General features: G+C 31.2%; 1 protein-coding gene across 1 annotated transcript in view; it reads left to right on the top strand.

Moving 5' to 3' along the window:
- The window catches only part of LOC129951381 (uncharacterized), a 127,040-nt gene that overhangs the window by 103,424 nt on the left and 5,844 nt on the right, over positions 1 to 17,772 (top strand). Inside the window, exons 29-32 of the mRNA XM_056063504.1 lie at positions 1,125 to 1,598; positions 10,411 to 10,563; positions 14,420 to 14,514; positions 16,049 to 17,767. Of these exons, the coding sequence (XP_055919479.1) occupies positions 1,125 to 1,598; positions 10,411 to 10,563; positions 14,420 to 14,514; positions 16,049 to 17,767 (2,441 nt within the window). The remainder of the gene's footprint in view (positions 1 to 1,124; positions 1,599 to 10,410; positions 10,564 to 14,419; positions 14,515 to 16,048; positions 17,768 to 17,772) is intronic.

The following is a 17,772-nucleotide window of genomic DNA, read 5'->3' on the forward strand; positions in this document are numbered from 1 at the left end:
TGGTTTTGTGTGGAAACACAATTAAATGACATACACCAATCCGCTGGCCCGGATACTATTCCCCCTATTATTCTGAAAAGGTGTTTTTCAAGTTAGTTACTAAAATGTTAATTGTATAACGTTATTTTTTTTTTCAAAGAAATTGTTTATTATATAAATAATAAATACGTAAGCATAAACAGTTCTAAAATATTAAATCGATTTCAAAATATTTAAAAAAAAAATTACTTTTATAATTTTCCAATCTTTTTTTAAGTATTTTCGTTGTAAAATGCACTTTAAAGACCTTCTTAACTTGCATGTTCAGAATTAACTAAAATATTTTACTACCTTACCATACCTGAATATTTTTTTAAGTTCCCTTATTCATTTTTGTTTTAAATTTTTCAAATAATTATTTTATTTATAATTTTTGTTTGTTTTATTTGTTTCTTATAATTTTATGTGTGTGCGCTCGCTTGATTTTCATTTGCATCCATTTTTGTTGCTGCTTACCAAAAACAACAAAAATCCCCCCTTAAACTTGCCAATATACGAAAAACCCAGTGTGTTATCCTATCAACCCACATCACCTCTGCCATCATCAACTACATCACAGACTCCACTTGAAGTACCAAAAAGTCCACCAAGATGGCCATTGCGACCGGGCGTAATGGTGCATGTGAAGAACGACACCAAACAAAATCTCGCTGCCAATCGTTTGGTGTTTAATTTAAGCAACAACAACAACAACTCCAGCGGTGCATCAACTATTCCAAGATTATTTTATTTGCGTGGAACAACCAAGGCCACTGTCGAATCACAACCAAATAGCAATAATAATAATAACTGCACAATGTCACCAAAGTCATCAATTATTCCAAACACAAACATTAATAACAATAATAACATTATTCGCACGAAAAGCACTCTAAGCATGATGCCGTCTCCGCCATCATTGTCATCGTCATCAGCATCCGCATCCGCATTAGCATCAGCACTTCCTCCATTGCACAACAACAATAATTCGTCCCTCGGTGCAAGGAGCAATCATTCGATATTACGTGGTGGAACTCAGTCTTTGGGCAGGCCTTCGAAATCATCAAAAACTGTGCGAGTTAATCCGAACAATACTATTTTGACAGATGAGATGTCCCGTCCGGTGGTGCCCCCACCACTGCCACCGAGGAATCCGAGATTGCTGAAGAACTCTGTTAATTCTACGAACCTTTTGACAAATGTGTCCGCAACTAGTGCTAATGAGTTGCTCCCAAAACCCACAAATAATGAGACAGAATGTCACGAAACATCACCACCAAGTGACGAGGACGAAGAGAGTCCGATTCAGATGACACACGCTAATAACTCCGAGTCCGCTGCCAGCGTCAGTGCAGCTGTTAAGATTGTAAGAGGATCAGGATTTTTAGATAGGTTTGCAACACTGGGTGATATTTTCAAGCGACGAAAAGACGACGACCGAACGAGGGACAGTCAACGTTCTCATGTGGGTCTATTGAATTCGATGCTTAATGCGCCGAAGGCATTCTGGAGGCAAAAGGATGATTCGAATCCTTTTTCATCCGAGCATCGATTGAAGGGAATTCGTTGTTCTGGCAGTGGTAATGCTTTTATTCAAAATAACTACTTTTTCCTTATATTTTATTTAACACAAAAATAACAAGAAAAATCTCGGATCAAAAAAGTGGAGCATGTTCACTATGATTTATTTGCTCGTTTATGTATTTTTATAACTGCAGAAAAATAGTAATTATCGCAAAAATAAAAGACATATTAAGTGCAAGTTACATTAAGGACTCCTCCAAAATATTTGGTAAGAATTTTTAAATATTAAAGCCAACAGTACAGTTTTTTAGGGATTGGGCTAGAAATCATTGCATTGTCATTGTTACCAAGTAAACGAGATTATTTAGTCTATAAAAAGGATTTTTTCTCCCAATTTATGAATGTTTCTACATCAAGTTTTAGTTTTTCGTTCATCATAAACTGAGATTTTAAGTACAGAATAAGAACAGTCACATCTGTCACTATAAGCTCGAAATTTTTAAGTTCTAAAGTTCATTCACGTTACTATTTTATACAAACAGTTTTAATATTCCGAAATTCATTTGTGAACATACATTACAGTTTCACAGGTTCAAATCACCAAAATGCGCCTGCAGAAAACTTCATAAGAAATTTAGTAGAACTTTAAATCATTCAAAATCAAGATGGGACTAAGGCCTCATTTGACAGAATTATTATGTTATAAGCAAATTATCATGTTGTTTATATTTTTTAATGGCGAAATCGTCCTTCAGACACATTTTAAAGCGCAAGGATGTTTGCCAACATTTTTTTAATAAATTTTGAATATTCGAATCTATTTAGAAATAATATTTGTGTTTGAAACATTAAACATTCTAAGGCCTATTTCAGAAACGACGTTTTCAGCCCTACGTACATTTATTTCAGTAGTACCAGCACTCAAAGCTGAAACACTAAACGGACACGAGTTTTTCTTGTAGACACGATTTGAAATATTATCTCAACGACTGAAATGAAGGATAACTTTGTGGACAGTCTCCTAAGTTTTTTTTTTGGTATTGAAAGTTTATCCAATAACTCAAAATATATAAATTGATTTTAAGCCTTTTTTTCTCACTGATAATAGATTTGGAGTAAAAGTTAAAAAAACGTAATAAAATACAATTTTTGGGGACGGATTTTTTTGGGTAATGTTTTAAAAAAATATTCTATTTTAAGAGATTACAGTCTTAGAGATAAAAATGTTTTGGTCATATTGTTGTTAATTGCTTCCGAAAAGTATTTTTTTTTTAAATTATCTAATTAAGTTAGTTAACAATACAATTATCTACGAAGTGAAGTTTTAATCTTGTCAGTATTTTAATTTAGGAAGATTTAATTTAATTATAATTGGTTTGGGTTTTGGGAAACAGTCACAGACTTTTTTATAGCCATCATCTTTAATAACCTTATCCCTGTATCAAGCGTTCTACGGAGAGTAGCTATTGTTTGGAAGATAATGACATTTCTTAATTTTGGGTAAATCATCCAATACTTAGGATGCGTAAATACGATTTTTGGAATGTTTAAATGAGTTTCTGAGCTGATTTTATTGAGTATTGTCTTATTAAATGTTCCACAATAGTTAGAAAGATTAATTTACTTTACGGAAAAATGAACAAATTCTAATATTTTAAAACTCAATGTTCCGTCTTAGCTAAGCTGATAAATTGTGTTTAAACAAGAATATTATATGATTGTAATAATATCGTTGGCCTCAAAAGAAAAATCCGTAGCACACCAATTTGACCAAAAAACAAGAGTTCTAAATTCGAATATTTTGTTATTAATTTCGATCTGTTGGAATTATGGAGCCAGTTAAGATTTATCATTAATCAATCAAAAACTATGCTACTTAATAGAATAACAGTAAAGAACTTTTTCTGGAAAATTGAATTAAAATATAATTTTAAAATAGCTTGAGTTTTATTCTTACTTAAGATTTAAATTGTAAAATGTTTTTTTTTTCGAAAGACTAAAATAGATAGATAGATTTGTGGCCTTGTGGGTTTAGAGTTTTCAAGAGACCAGAGTTAAATTTTTACAGTGTAGGGTATACGTTTATTTCCAGCAATTTTGTATAAACACTTTTATGACGTATTTCTAATACTCTCCGAATACATCTCAAAATTAAATTCATTTTCAAGTAGAAATCAAATATATTTTCAATTTTCCAACATATTTTATTGAGTACTTTTCTACTGAAAAATTTCGGAAACTCACGAAATTACCAATTTTTATATATCCTCTAAAACGAATGAAGGAAGTTTGATGAGTAAATTAACTTATTGTGTAGGAGCCTAAGTCATCTTATGGCATAAACTTGGCTTTTATTCAAACAAAAAAATCCACAAAAAGTTCAGAAATATATGTGGTTATTTGGGCTCTAAAAAGATTATAAAGAAACTCTTTCCAACGATGATATAAAATAAATTGTTCTTGGTTTGTATAACATTTTTGATCAAAAAACTATTTTGATAATAAACCTTATATATAGGAACGTTTTTGTTTTATTTGAAATTATGACTTCATCGACGGTAATTGCATTTTCTATAGATTCTTTATCTTTCTTTCTTTGAAATTAAATAAATATCTTTTTAGGTGAAAGATATTTGCCTTACTAAAAAGTATATAATAGTCCAGTCAATGAACGAACAAAATTGCCTTCACCTACAAAAAATTGGTTTCGGTTTTTTGGGTTTATCTTGAAAACTATTTGTCGTATCAAAAATATAATATTAAAGCTTATTAAATTTCCTAAAGAAATATGATATTCATTTGTTTGTACTTGTTTTTGTTTGTAAATTAAACTCTATTGACATTTAAGGAAAACATGTGATCATTTTTTCAAATACGTTGATGAGTATTGTGCACTAAAAACGTTTCTGGAAACGCTTATAACAAAGAAAACGGACATTAAAAATAAAAAAAAAGGAAGTGCATCGCAATACAGTATAAAATCGTATCATCTGTGCGTCCCAGGTCATCCATATCTCCAATACTAAGCAGCCTTGTCTCGTTTATATAGAGGAAGCTTGGTTCTAAGAAGTTGGTAAAACTTATATCAAGCTTAAAGTTTTGTTTTTCGTACGATGAAGCTCAGTTGTTCGAGATATCAGCGTTTCATCTAACCAGTATATGTTTGATAATGCCAACTTTAATGACAGAACGTTAGATGGGCTGAATACATTTCATTATTTGGGCAGAATAAGATGCACAAACCGACAAAAGAATGCAAAAGCTGAAAAATTACCTTGTGCTAAATGAACTGGAAAACAGAAGAAGAAATTTAGTTTTTGAGAATGTGAATGCGTGTTTCGAAGAAATCTTACAGCCAAAACCATATGACACTCTTCAGCTGGCATCAAAGTTTATTGGCATTTACGATGTTCCAGGATGGAAAAGGTACGTGGACTTAATAACAACAGGCTTGTTTAGTGCAAACATTGAAATCATTCCTCTTCCTTTCATAAAATCTCCACGGTCCGATAATAATACACTTTTCACTGGATTGCACTATGCTGGCAGTTGGTGTGGCAAATTTAACCAAAAATGGCTGGTGGTAATATTTGACCAGCCTCTTTATACAAAAAGTAAAGAAATCGTTGCCGCAGCTTCATCAGAGTCCCGTCTATCAAAATGTGTAGGCAGATTTGGTGGATTTCACCTGTTAATGTCCTATATTGGTTCAATAGGCCTTCTGATGAGTGAAAGTAGCCTGCAAGAGTTAATGAGTACTACATTCGCCCCTGTTTTTGTTGAAAAGATGCTGCAAGAAAAAGCTTTCGCTAGATCATGCCACCTGTATTTGCAGGAAATGATAAAACTGTCTTCTGGGATGACGGAAGATGAATTCAAAAAATTTGTGCAAGAAGGTTACTTTACTATAAATATAACTGACCGATTTTGGACGGGTGTGGTCGGAAGAGACAATTGAACAAACTCTAATGCGTAGAATGAAGAGAATGGGTGGCTTGAAACAAGAGCGTGGAATCGCTGATAGTTACTTAGCAAATGAGTTCTAGGTCTGACTACTACTGATGAAATTTGCTCATCACTCGAAAAATTCACTGTTGTTCTTTTTTCTACAAGTGAGCAATATTTTGAGGAGGCACGTAAAATTAGTAATATTACAGACATCATAAAGCTGTTCCAAAGTCATCCTCCATATCCAGTTACAAATTAAATCATGTCAATAGCGGGTGGCATCGTTGGAGATGATAAAGTAACTTGCTACAGATAGTAGTATATATATATGTACATATATAGCGGGCCAACGAGTTGTCGAGAAGGAACATACAAATTGAATACTACAATATTTTTGTGGACAATAACATACACAACAAATTGCATTCCATATTTTTAGGAAATTTAATAAGGTTTCTTTTCGTGTAAAAAACACATGTTTTCCTTAAATGCCGATAGATAGATTACAAACTAAAACAAGTACAAACAAATGAATATCATATTTATTTAGGAAATTTAATAAGCTTAACTTTTGTAGCAGATTATTTTTTACAACAACAAATAGTTTTCAAGATAAACCCTAAAAACTGAAAAACGTATGGTCCTCTTCACTGCCGCTAGAGTTATTTTATAAAATAGTTTTCGAGATAAACGTAAATAACTGAAACAATCTCCATGTTTCTCTTAGATCTCACGTCCGATTCTTGGAGACTTTTTTTGAGTCATCACCAGGCATCCCTTAGTAAGTGTGCCAAGTTTCAAAACTGTTGAATTTGTTTTGAGGTGAAAACCTTATCTGGACTAAAAGATTTAATTTCTTAAATTAAAATTACAATGGTCTACGTTTTCTTTGCTTTTAAATACCTTTTGAAATAAATGTCCTGGATTCGAATCTGAATTTTGAATTTTCCTACGATCAGATTTGTATAGTATGGCAACCAAAAAAGAGATTTTTAAAAACTTAGTTGACAAATAATATGAAAGTACAAATATGAATCTTCTAGATCCAGTTTAATTCATTTTACTTAGTTTTCTTAATTTCCCATTATTTATGAGACATCTTATGGGTCTGCATTTGACTCTATCTGAAGTTTATAAGAACCTTAAATACAATTTGATTATGTTCTTAAATAATTGTTTTTAATTTTAAGTGCTGATTCCGAATAAAAACTAAAATTTAAGCAATATGTGCTCAAGCTCAGAACTTCCCGTTTTCAACATTATTTATGTATTTTTTTAAAAACTTATTTCAATAATTGAAAGGTGTAATCTTAAGATAAGAATTCGATATAAGATCAAACATTGCTTTATACCTTTTTGCTTTTTTCTACTGTTTGATCATAAATATTTCAGTATTCTTTCAAGGTCAATGCAATGTATGTATAGCACATAAAGACGTTCAACGAATGAGTATTTTTTTTTCAAAAACAAATAGAATATTGAAGATTTTTAAACGGAATATTAGATTTATGTTTTATAGATTTATTAGTTGTTTTACCCGGCTTCATCCGGGAGGTATTCAACTATTTTATATAAAAAAATGAGGATGAAAAAACTACTAGTTTCTTATATTGTATCTTTTTTTATTTATTAATGTAAATTATTATCTCTGTAGATATTTCTATTAAGGTTATAATACTTCGTTGTAAACAACATATTTTGTTCTTTGATATACATACATTTTTTTGTCGAACTGACAAGGGATCAAGCAACATAAAATTGTCCGTGGGTAAAACATGGATTTTTGATGTCAAGGCCTACAACTTTCAGTGTCTGTCCCTGTGCCGACATAGCAAAACAAAGCTTTATAGGAAATTGTACCCGTTTAAATTCGAACGGATATTCATTAGTACCTAATCATCGGTATCCTGGGAAAGAAAACGACTTGACTTTGGGCTGACCCGGAAGGAATTTCAGCTTAAATCACATTCCTCTGCATAGTTACTAACCGTAATCTAGTACCATTGCATAATTTCGGGGCATTCAAATTCCGCAAAAGTATTATTGGAACCCCAACTTGCATGACCAGTTTATGCGGAGGAAGTCCTGAAGTATTCAAAGAATTCAAACATTCAATTGGAATATCAATAGCATTATCTTGGTCAGTCAGATTATCAAGTTTGTTGATGGGCCTGAAACATTGAAAGAATTTTAGTATTTATGCTTGTAAAAGAATCGTTTTTAGGTGCTTAATTCGCTGGTTCGCGTAACCAATCATCCGTTTTCTCTGAAATTTGGGCGATTAGCCGGTAAATATTAGCTATTAATTCGTCTTGTCCAGTGACGCTATAGTTGAAATTGTCGGTTCTATTGGTAGGTACTTCTCCATAATTTTTTGAAATATTTCCATTTCCTATATCCAAAACAATTCTGGAAAATTGTGCTGCATTATTATCACCACTCAAATGTACGCTCATTTGTGGTCAATCTTAAAAGTTTGACAGAAGCTCATAGAAACGACGATTTTAGGCAAGCTTTTATTTTAAAACTGTTTGTAGCTCTTGGCACAACTGGCAATGTTTGCCGAAAATTAATGAAGCTGGTAAAATAACTCTTTTCCCCATTTCTGTAGGATCAGAGTCAGCTTGAATTTCATGATGAAGAATATTGTAATTTACGGCTCGTAACTAAGTATGACTTGCTCTTAAAATCTGAAGCCACTCAGATTCTTTTTAAGCGTACATATCAACAATATACTGCTTGAATAATTCTACGCAACGAAGTTAAATATTATTTGAATTTTCTCTGAATTGAAGCCTGTAAGAGTAAAAATCCATTGCTGACACAGTTCTAGTACGTTAATTGAATAACCGTCTTCACAATGACTAAAGATTAAAAGGTACTAAAGTGCATCGTAAGACCGGTGTTCTTCACTTACACGTTTTAGAGTGTTATCTCGTCCTCGCAAAACGATATCCCTTTTTGTAAATTCTTGTTCAACAATTAATACGACTACATCATCAACTTGAAGTTTGTAATAACAACATCTGTGTTCTGTCTATGGCTCACGGTTAGCTCTGACAATGACTTGAAAATGTTCTATATTTGATGACATTGCTTCAAAAGCACTCTTGAAGCTGCGCACGTAAGGATTGTGACAATGTAACAAATATTGCAAGTCGTATAGTTACTAAGTATTTGTACTTCACTCCCCGAATCACCCATCACAGAAGAAATATATTTGCAAAAAAATTGAATCGTCAGGGTTTTTTAGTAAAAATATATAAAAATAAATGATAGACTTGACCCTGAACTTTAAATGCGGGCGTAAAATATCCATGTCTACGAATCATATCAGGAAAATGTTTAGAATCCCGATGAGAATGATTCAAAATACTTTTAATGGTTCCAGTAGATCAACAATTTCTGCCAATAAAACTTTTCCTTCTTAGCAGCAGAGCCCAGGTGGCTCTTTAGGCTATTTCAATGCACGACAGAAATTGCATTTGGTATTCAAATTTCCTATCGAAACATGAGATCAGTGAGTCAGTGATATTTGAATTTTATATGTAACAAATAATAAATTATTGACTTACATTATCGGCCTTTTTTATGCCTAAGCCCTGCTCCGTGATATCCTCTATCATTTAAAAAAAAAAACTGCATGACAAATGGATAAGAAGTTTTGAAGCCAAACAGTTACAAAGATTTCCTCTTTTGCTGGATATCAACCTCAAAGAGCCTAATATACATACGTTTTCTTTTGCAATTGTAATATGTTGTATCTCAAAACCCTGACGCATTAGATTCATATTTTGAAGTTAGACTTTTCGACTTTTTTTAATAATATTTTCCATAAATGAATGTGTCTTTCGAAAAATAGAATGGTTTATAAAACAAAAATAGCAACTGAATTTGAATTATCTATTGACAATTTATTATTATAATATAGTCAATAACTCTATGAGTTTTGTACCGAAACACTTATTATTTTCAGTTTTAGGTTTTTCTTATTAATTATTATATAATTAAATTCAAATTGGTCCCAACAAATAACTTGCAATTAGTTAGTTTTTTGTTATGTTCTATTAAATAATACTCAAAGCTATTTTTTGGGTGCAACAATTTAAATATGAAAAAACTCTTCATTTTTAATTAATATTTAGTTCGAGGTTAAAGGTATGACTCGTAGGTACGAAAACAAAAAAGCTACCAGCTTATCTTATTTAATTTGTTTAAAAATATATATTTTATTGATACACAAAACCCAACTATATGTGTATACGTATATGAATAATTTTCAATGATTATCCTCTTAAATGTTAAACAAAATAGTAGGTTAGCATTTGTAAAGAAATAAAAAAGCAGCGGATTATAAAATGTTTTTATTTTTTTTAATAAAATTGGAAATAACATTAATTGAACTGTTACTACATACATTCATATAATTCCAAAAAGGTATCGGCAGATCATGATGGTAATCATACGTTTATTTTATGTGGATTAATTGATGCAATTAAAACCAAAAAAAAAGTTTTAAAAAAAAGCTGCGTGAAAACATTTAAAATAAAAACAAACCAACCATATCCGTACTTAGTGAACATGCTCCTACGACCTTTTACTAATCCGATTCTATATTTATTGAAATTCGCTTATAATGCAGCCTAAATGCAAACTTTTTTAATTTTAATTTATTTTATTTAATTTTATTTTAATGTGTTCTCTTATTAAATTTTTTTTTATTTTTAATTTTATGTTTACAACATTTATTCCTGCATGTGGTTTTCAATTGCGTGACGATGTGTTTTTTCTTTTTGTTTTTGATTATTTTAATTGCTACAATAATAATTAATCCTGTCGACTGGGCTGTGTTGTTTTTGCTTTTTGTAATAAAAAATCAATATTGCAAAATCAAAAAAAAAAAAACGAATGTAAACATAGTTACGTACAAAAAGACGCCCACCTTGACGCGTTCGTCGGCGACAACGGTGGCGGCTTCCGAAGCAGCGCCATCCGACGGTGATGTGGTGGCAACAACCACATCATCAGTTAGCGACCCTGCGCAACCAAAGACGCAAACAATGGCAAATGAGAGTAAGACAAACATTTTATTTTGTTTTTATTTTTATTTTATGTGTGTCCTTATTTTTTTTAAGTGTGTACAAAATATTCAATATCTTATTGTCATAAACAAAAATAAAAAACTTTCATAAATTTACGCACAAACTTAATGTTTATTTTTTTATTAATCTTGTTGTTGATTTTTTTCTTTAAATATTTTTATTATTGTTGTGTGTTTTTTTTTTTAATATATACATATAAATTATTTATACACTCATATATGCCTGTAATTTATCTGTGTCAGAAATTTTATGTGTATAATAATAAATTAACGTTAAGTTGAGTGTTTGTTTATTTTATTTTGGTATCAAAAAAAAAACCAAAAATAATTAATAAAAATAAAAAAAATTATCTGTGTTGCTCTGACTTGCTGTGTGTGTATTTTATAAATTTCTTAACTGCACTCGATTTATACTTTCATATATAAAAATTGGAATATTGTGTATATTTTTATTTTTATTTTTTTTTGTTATTTACAAAATAAATTTTACATCCATTTTTATTTTATTTTTATTTTTTTTACTTTGTCGATTCCATACCATAGCAAACAATAAATTTACATGAAATCCTCGTTACTTTATAGGTTGACAGGAATAAAGTGTATGTTGTAGGTAGTAAAATAAAAACTCATACAAAAAGGAAATATTCTGTGAAAATTTAAATTTTGGGCGAAATATTAAGGGCCAATTATTACAGTTGGAAAAAAGGCTAAAAATAAAGACAAACGATACTATTTTACAGGCAATTAAAGGGTAACCATAGAAATTGATTGTGTTATATTAAAATTTGAGGACATGATTTTTCTTATATTGAACTTCAAATAGGAACAATTTCAAATTTCTTATTAAATTTTTGTTTAACGAAAGTTTAATTGATTGGATGCTTTAAATAAAAAACTATGAACCAAGAATTCCTTGGTAAGAAATTCAATTTGATGAAAATAAGTTTTACAAGGAGAGCTAACATATTCCACAGTAAGGAAAAACATTGAAAAATGATGTTTGTATTTTCTATGCAAATGTTCATAAAGTTGATTTTAAAAAGTTTCATCTGGCCCATTTAAAATGTACTTCTAGAATTTAAAAAAAGTAAAATTTAAAACATTTCATCTGGCCCCTTAAAATGTACTTCTAGAATTTCTCTAAAGTTGTACGTCACAACCTACAAGTCTTTTTTTGGAATACAATATATAAAGTGCAGTAAGAAATAGCAAAAGATCCTATCCCAAACAATACGTTTTTAAGATTTAAAATTTCACAGAATTGGACATTTGTCAGAAGAATTAATTAAACAAAATTTTAAGAAAACCTGCGATATTCAGAACAGAATTAATTTTAACTTAAAAAAGACTATTGAATTTACAAAAATATATTGAAATAAATTGAAAATAAATCGTCTTGAAATATCAAAAGTCATTTGGAGCTTTTAAGCCGTTTTGTATGTGTCGAACACTACTCTTCGATCACAGCTATAAAAATCGTTGGTTACGGGTGATTTAAATGTACACCATTCTTCATGGCTTCAACATTCGGACCAGTCAATACCCGAAGGAGTGTGTGCTGAGATCTTCGCTGAGAAAGCACTTTTCATGACAAGAATTACTCTTGGAGTATTTGTCAATTTCTCGCAAAAAGCAGTACCCGCGAAAAAAAACTTTAGATGGCACAGGCAGGGATCGAACCCAAGACCTCTGGCATGACAATTCAACGCCTTAACCTTTATGAAACGGGTACTATCTGGTCAACTAGCAAACTCGAATATCTTGACTTGTTTCTTACCTCTGACCCTGATAATTAGATCATTGCGTTATATCGAAAAATTTCTCGTGTCAAAATTCTATAGTTAAAGAAAGACCTCATAAGAGAACCGTTTGGCAATACGAGAAAGTCAACTGAGACAGTCTCTTTTTTAAGATCTTTAATTGGTCACTATGCTTCAACTGTTGAAAACCGGAATAAGTTCATGCAAGCCAGGAAGGCCTGCAACAGACTCAAAAAAAGTATTAAAAGTGTCAACGTTATAGAAAGAAAACATCGATAATTGCTCCCAAAAAAAAAAGCTCTGTACACAGTAGGATTTCAGTTTACTTTTTATCGGCAGTAGAAGTTAAAGTGAATTTGTATTGTACTACGTATGATTTTTTCAAAAAAACACAGAAACTATGTCTTTGGAATATTGAAGGCATACAAAATCTTTGAGCGTGGGCCAGTTATACAAACAAAATTAGAGGCCTTTAGAAAATTTTATGTTTGAGCATAATTTTAAAATATTGCTCCAAAACAACTTTCGTTTTTTGCTTTCAATGGGATATTAACTCAATATTTTTCAGAAGGTTAAAAAGCCAATTTAAAATATTGATTTTTTTTAGCTGTTTTGAGTTTTTAGCTACACTGCCTCTTGAATTAAGTTAGGATTAAAGTATCCTAATAATTGAGCTAAAAGACTTAGAACCCTTTTTACAAATGTTGGCTATTTTTAGTTTTTGTTTGCTTTTTAGAAATTTGCCAAAAAGTCAAACAAAAAATTCTTCTTTCATCGCATTGAAATTATTTGAAATTGGTTAACGGATTTTGGACTAAACTTGTATTGTTTTCGTTATAACGTTTGTCAGAAACTAAAAGGTCGCTAATGATCATAATTAAAAACAAGTGATTAGAACCAAATAATAATGAATATAAACAAAAAACGTCAGGAAAAATTGAATTATGTAGCATTTTTGACATGTGTGATATTGTCAAAAAATGATCTTTTATATAAAAGTTGATATTGCTACCTTAAATCTGTGTAGAATAATAGATGATAGTTTATGTATAGCATACAAATTTATAAAACGTAAGAAATAAACTTCAAAAATTCCAAAAAAAAAATCAGAAAGACATCAAAAATATGTAAAATACATTTTCGCACACTAGGTCCATTTTTTCGGACACTTTTTTTAATGTCCTAGAAATTTTATAAAAAATATACAAAATTATCACAAACATTTCTTTTCAGTAGAATAATTATTATTACGTATTTATAAAGATTGTTTTTTGACAAAATTTTTGAACAGAATTATAAAGCCCACATCTTTGAATTTGTATTTTTTAGTAGCAAAGATAATAATACTTTAATAAATAGGTATTAAAGCAATGGTACCAAGGGCTCTCAAAATTATTTTAATAGTGGATTTGATAAAATAAAATAGTTTTAAATAAAAAACATTATCATCATAAAACAACAATTTTCTCGAACCAAAAATAACAAAATTGTATTTAGTTTTGTTTGAGCTTCAAAAGAAAAAGTCAGTTTTTTTGTTTGTTAAGTGAGTATCGTCAACCATTTAAAGCATCCTTATTCCTTTAAGTTCCTGTTTCTTAGACCTATACAAATGAAAATGGTATGGAATATAATTTATTTCAAAGAGAATATTATTAGGGTCTTTAATAATAACTGTTATTTTAACTCAAAATTCACATAAAAATAGTTTTCATCAACATAATAGTTCTTCACAACTTCTATCTGGTCAACACTTTAGATTAAATAATTGTTATTTTGTTTTTGTAAATTTATCTTCTATCTCTTTTCAATAAGATTAAAATCTCACATAATTTTATTTAATTTAATACATATATAGATTTTATTTTATTTATATTTCTTTATTTAAATACAAATAAATCAAATCTGCTGTCTTTTTTTATTTTAATTTATGATTCTTTATTTTTTCTTTTTTTCTTTAAACAAATAAAATCAACAAAATCAAAATCGTGATTACTAAAAACCAAAATCCAAAAAAAAATACCAAAAAAAAAACATGAAAATAAAACAAACAAAAAAAATAAAATTATAGTACACGACAAGTCATCTTCACTGGGGGATCCATTGACGGAACCTGGAGAGTATGAGAATCTACCATTTCATGGTCTGCAAACGGCTCCTAATAAGGTATTTGCTTATTTTTCTTCTTATTTATTTATTTTCATTCTTTTTTTTAAATAATTTTGTTTTTATGATCATTAATTTGTTTCTTATATAAATATAAAAATTGTGTCTTGTATAATCATTCTAATTTTAAATTATTTTCATTAAATTTATTGTTAAGTGTTTTTTCATATATTTATACATTTTTATATAATTCTATGCTTTTTTGTCTCATTCTTGCTTTTAGTAGAAAAAATTTTAAAAAAATAGATTTTTGTCTAATTATTATATGTATGCTTCTTTTTCATCTTGACTTTTTAAACGTTCATTTTGTTCTATGTTTATGTCATATTACCAAGTTTCTTCATTCACAAAACCAAAATCACACATCAAACACATCACACACAAAAATCATTCAAAATAATAATTAATTTATTATTAAATTAGAAACAATCAAGAATTTGATGTTTTTAGGGAAACAAAATATTTTCTTTAATTTTTAAATTCCCTGAATACTATTACAAGTCGAAAAATTTATTGTTTTTAGGGTTTTTGTAAAATGTAAGAATTTTGTATTTAGATCAAAAATCGTATTGAATTATTTTATTCTTTAGATTGGGTACTTTGTCCTTGTTCTTATGGTTTTTCAGTTGAGTTGTAGTTTTAAGTTTTTTATTTTATTTTTATTTTGTAAAAATATAAACAAAACTACTTTGCTATAAGAATACTTTATTTATTGTAAATGTGTTGTTAGTATGTCAAAAATGTAAACCAAAATAAGAAACTTTTATATTTTATTGTATAAACTATTTTCCTGCACGTTTTGATTTTGTAAAAAAATCGCTTTTTATACTAACTTTTCTTTTCACATGGTATTTTTTTATTTAATTTATCAAGTAAAACATAATTCTTTCTTTTCCAATTTTACTCTAAATGTTTTTAGAATATCTTTTTTTATTGAAAGTGCGATAGAACATGAATTGTATATATAACAACTGACTTAAGTTTTATGAAACAAAAGAGTTGAGGTCCGAACAATCCGAGTACTGGTGATGTGGAAAGTTGAATGAGACGTCATTGAACTATCCAAATTGTGTCGGATTTCAACTTTTCAATTTATTTTTCTTAAATATACAACACTTCCTGATGAGTTCGAATATTCAATCCTGGATCCGGATCTGGATATTCGAATTCTTGAAGTTTTCGAACTACGTTTCCAAAAACTTCGTGATTTAAACAAAATAATGAAATAAATTTTCAGTATTGATAATTTTTTTCTCTAATGGAAAAGTTAAAGGTTGAAATTCAGCCAAGAGAAAACATGTTTTATTATCTATTCCATCACACTTAATTTATTTAAAATTAATTTCTTTTAATTTTTTTGTTTGCCTATTTTTTAAAACTCACTTCCCATTTTCCAAAAAAAAAAAATAATAAATCAAATGCAATTGAAAATTTTTAACAAAATCAATGTAACCATTTTACTAATAAAAAACATTTTTTTGTTTTGCTTATTTTCATTCCATCAACCTAAACAAACAAACAAATCCTTCAACAGTTTATTACGACTCCTACAAATTTTAATAACAATACCAATGTGGTACGTGTTGCCCCACGTCCCAAACGACTACTAACCTCAAATCATGACATCGCAAGTAACCAACAACAAGATCAACTAACCCATCATCAATATCATTCGAATATTCAAAATCATCAACTTCAACAACTCCAAAACCAGCAGTCTCAGCAACAACAATCTTATAACACAATTGAATACAATCGGAGTTGTAATCCATCCCTGAATAATACCATCAAAAGTACACGGAGCAGTGCAGCAATCATGGATAGTAATAGTTTAGGAATTCCACCCCCACCCCCAGATCATCAATATCATCCCCAAAATGGCCCCCAACAACAACAACAACAACAACTAACCTACAGCCTTAACAATTGCTTCCCTAAGAGCTACACCGAATACTACCATCAGCAACAGCAGCAGAAGTTCTCCACATCGAACTCGCAGTTGCTGAACTCAATCGAACACAATTACCCGTATACGGTTGTGGAACGTGGCACAGCAGCGAGTGTCACCGGAACCAGCAGCAATGCAGTGGCCATTAATAATAACGGCAACAATCCCTTTCTCGCAGCGGGCGATTTCAAGAAATTCGACACGAGTACCGGTGGCAGCATGCATCGAACAAAACGTTCCAAGGGACATGCCAGCAACAATGGAGGCAGCACGATAGGTGGCAATGGCAGCGGAATGCCGGAAGGGGAGAAGAAATTCTATTCGTTGAAGTTTCCGGGTAATAAAAAATCGCATCACCATTTGAATTCGATTAAGCCAGTGGCCAGTGGCAGCATTGGGGTTCCGATAATCGGGGGAGCGGCAAACAAATGCAAGCGACATCATTCCTTTGCTGGTGCCGGTGATGGCGATGTCGGTGGCGGTGGTGGTGTTGGGGGTGGCGCGGTGCCCCCACCAACCTATGCAACCCCGATGCAGTCCAAAATGAGATTCTACGAGCCTCCGGTCTATGAGAATTTAAACGATTCGATTCAGATACACGAATGCCAGGTGGACACTCACCATGTCCCGGCTTCGCAGTTGCAGCAGAAGGAACGCCTAGCATCAAATCCGCAGCTGCAGCAAATGCAGCAGCAGCACCATCACAAAAAGCGACATCACCAACACATGCACCAGAAAAAGGTTGATGACTTCAATTTAATAGAACCGGAAAGACTGAGCATCTACCGCAGCGATTCGGGCATCTCGAATAGCTCGTATGAGTGTGTGACGCCAGTACCAGCTCCCAGAGTTGGTTCTGGTGCCACTATTGTCTCAGCGACGGGCAAAACCCAGACAAGTCGCAATGCAACCCCCCTGTCACACACGACACCCGTCTACATGAATGTAGATGGCACAGCAGTCGGCAGCAATGGAGGTGGCGGCGGTGGAAATTCCACATCTCCGTTTGAATCGCCCTCATCACAGAATGATCCCTCAGCTGATCCAACCTCGGCGTCATCATGTCAAAGTTCGTACAGTGCGACGAACCGTTGTAGTCGGCATCCTCAAGGTTTGTCGGGCTTAGTGGGAAGTGGCAGCAGCCATCAGGAGGCAACCACACCTGAAGACGGTTCCTCATCGGCGACGACAACAACAACGACAGTTAATGGAAATACGACATCATCGTCGGGAAAGTGTAAAAGACGGACGCCAAGCTCCTGTTCAGCTTCGCTGCAGAGTCTAGAGGTTTGTATTTTTACTAAATTTTT

The sequence above is a fragment of the Eupeodes corollae genome, chromosome 1 (assembly GCF_945859685.1).
Source record: "Eupeodes corollae chromosome 1, idEupCoro1.1, whole genome shotgun sequence".
In the NCBI taxonomy this organism is placed as follows: domain Eukaryota; kingdom Metazoa; phylum Arthropoda; class Insecta; order Diptera; family Syrphidae; genus Eupeodes; species Eupeodes corollae.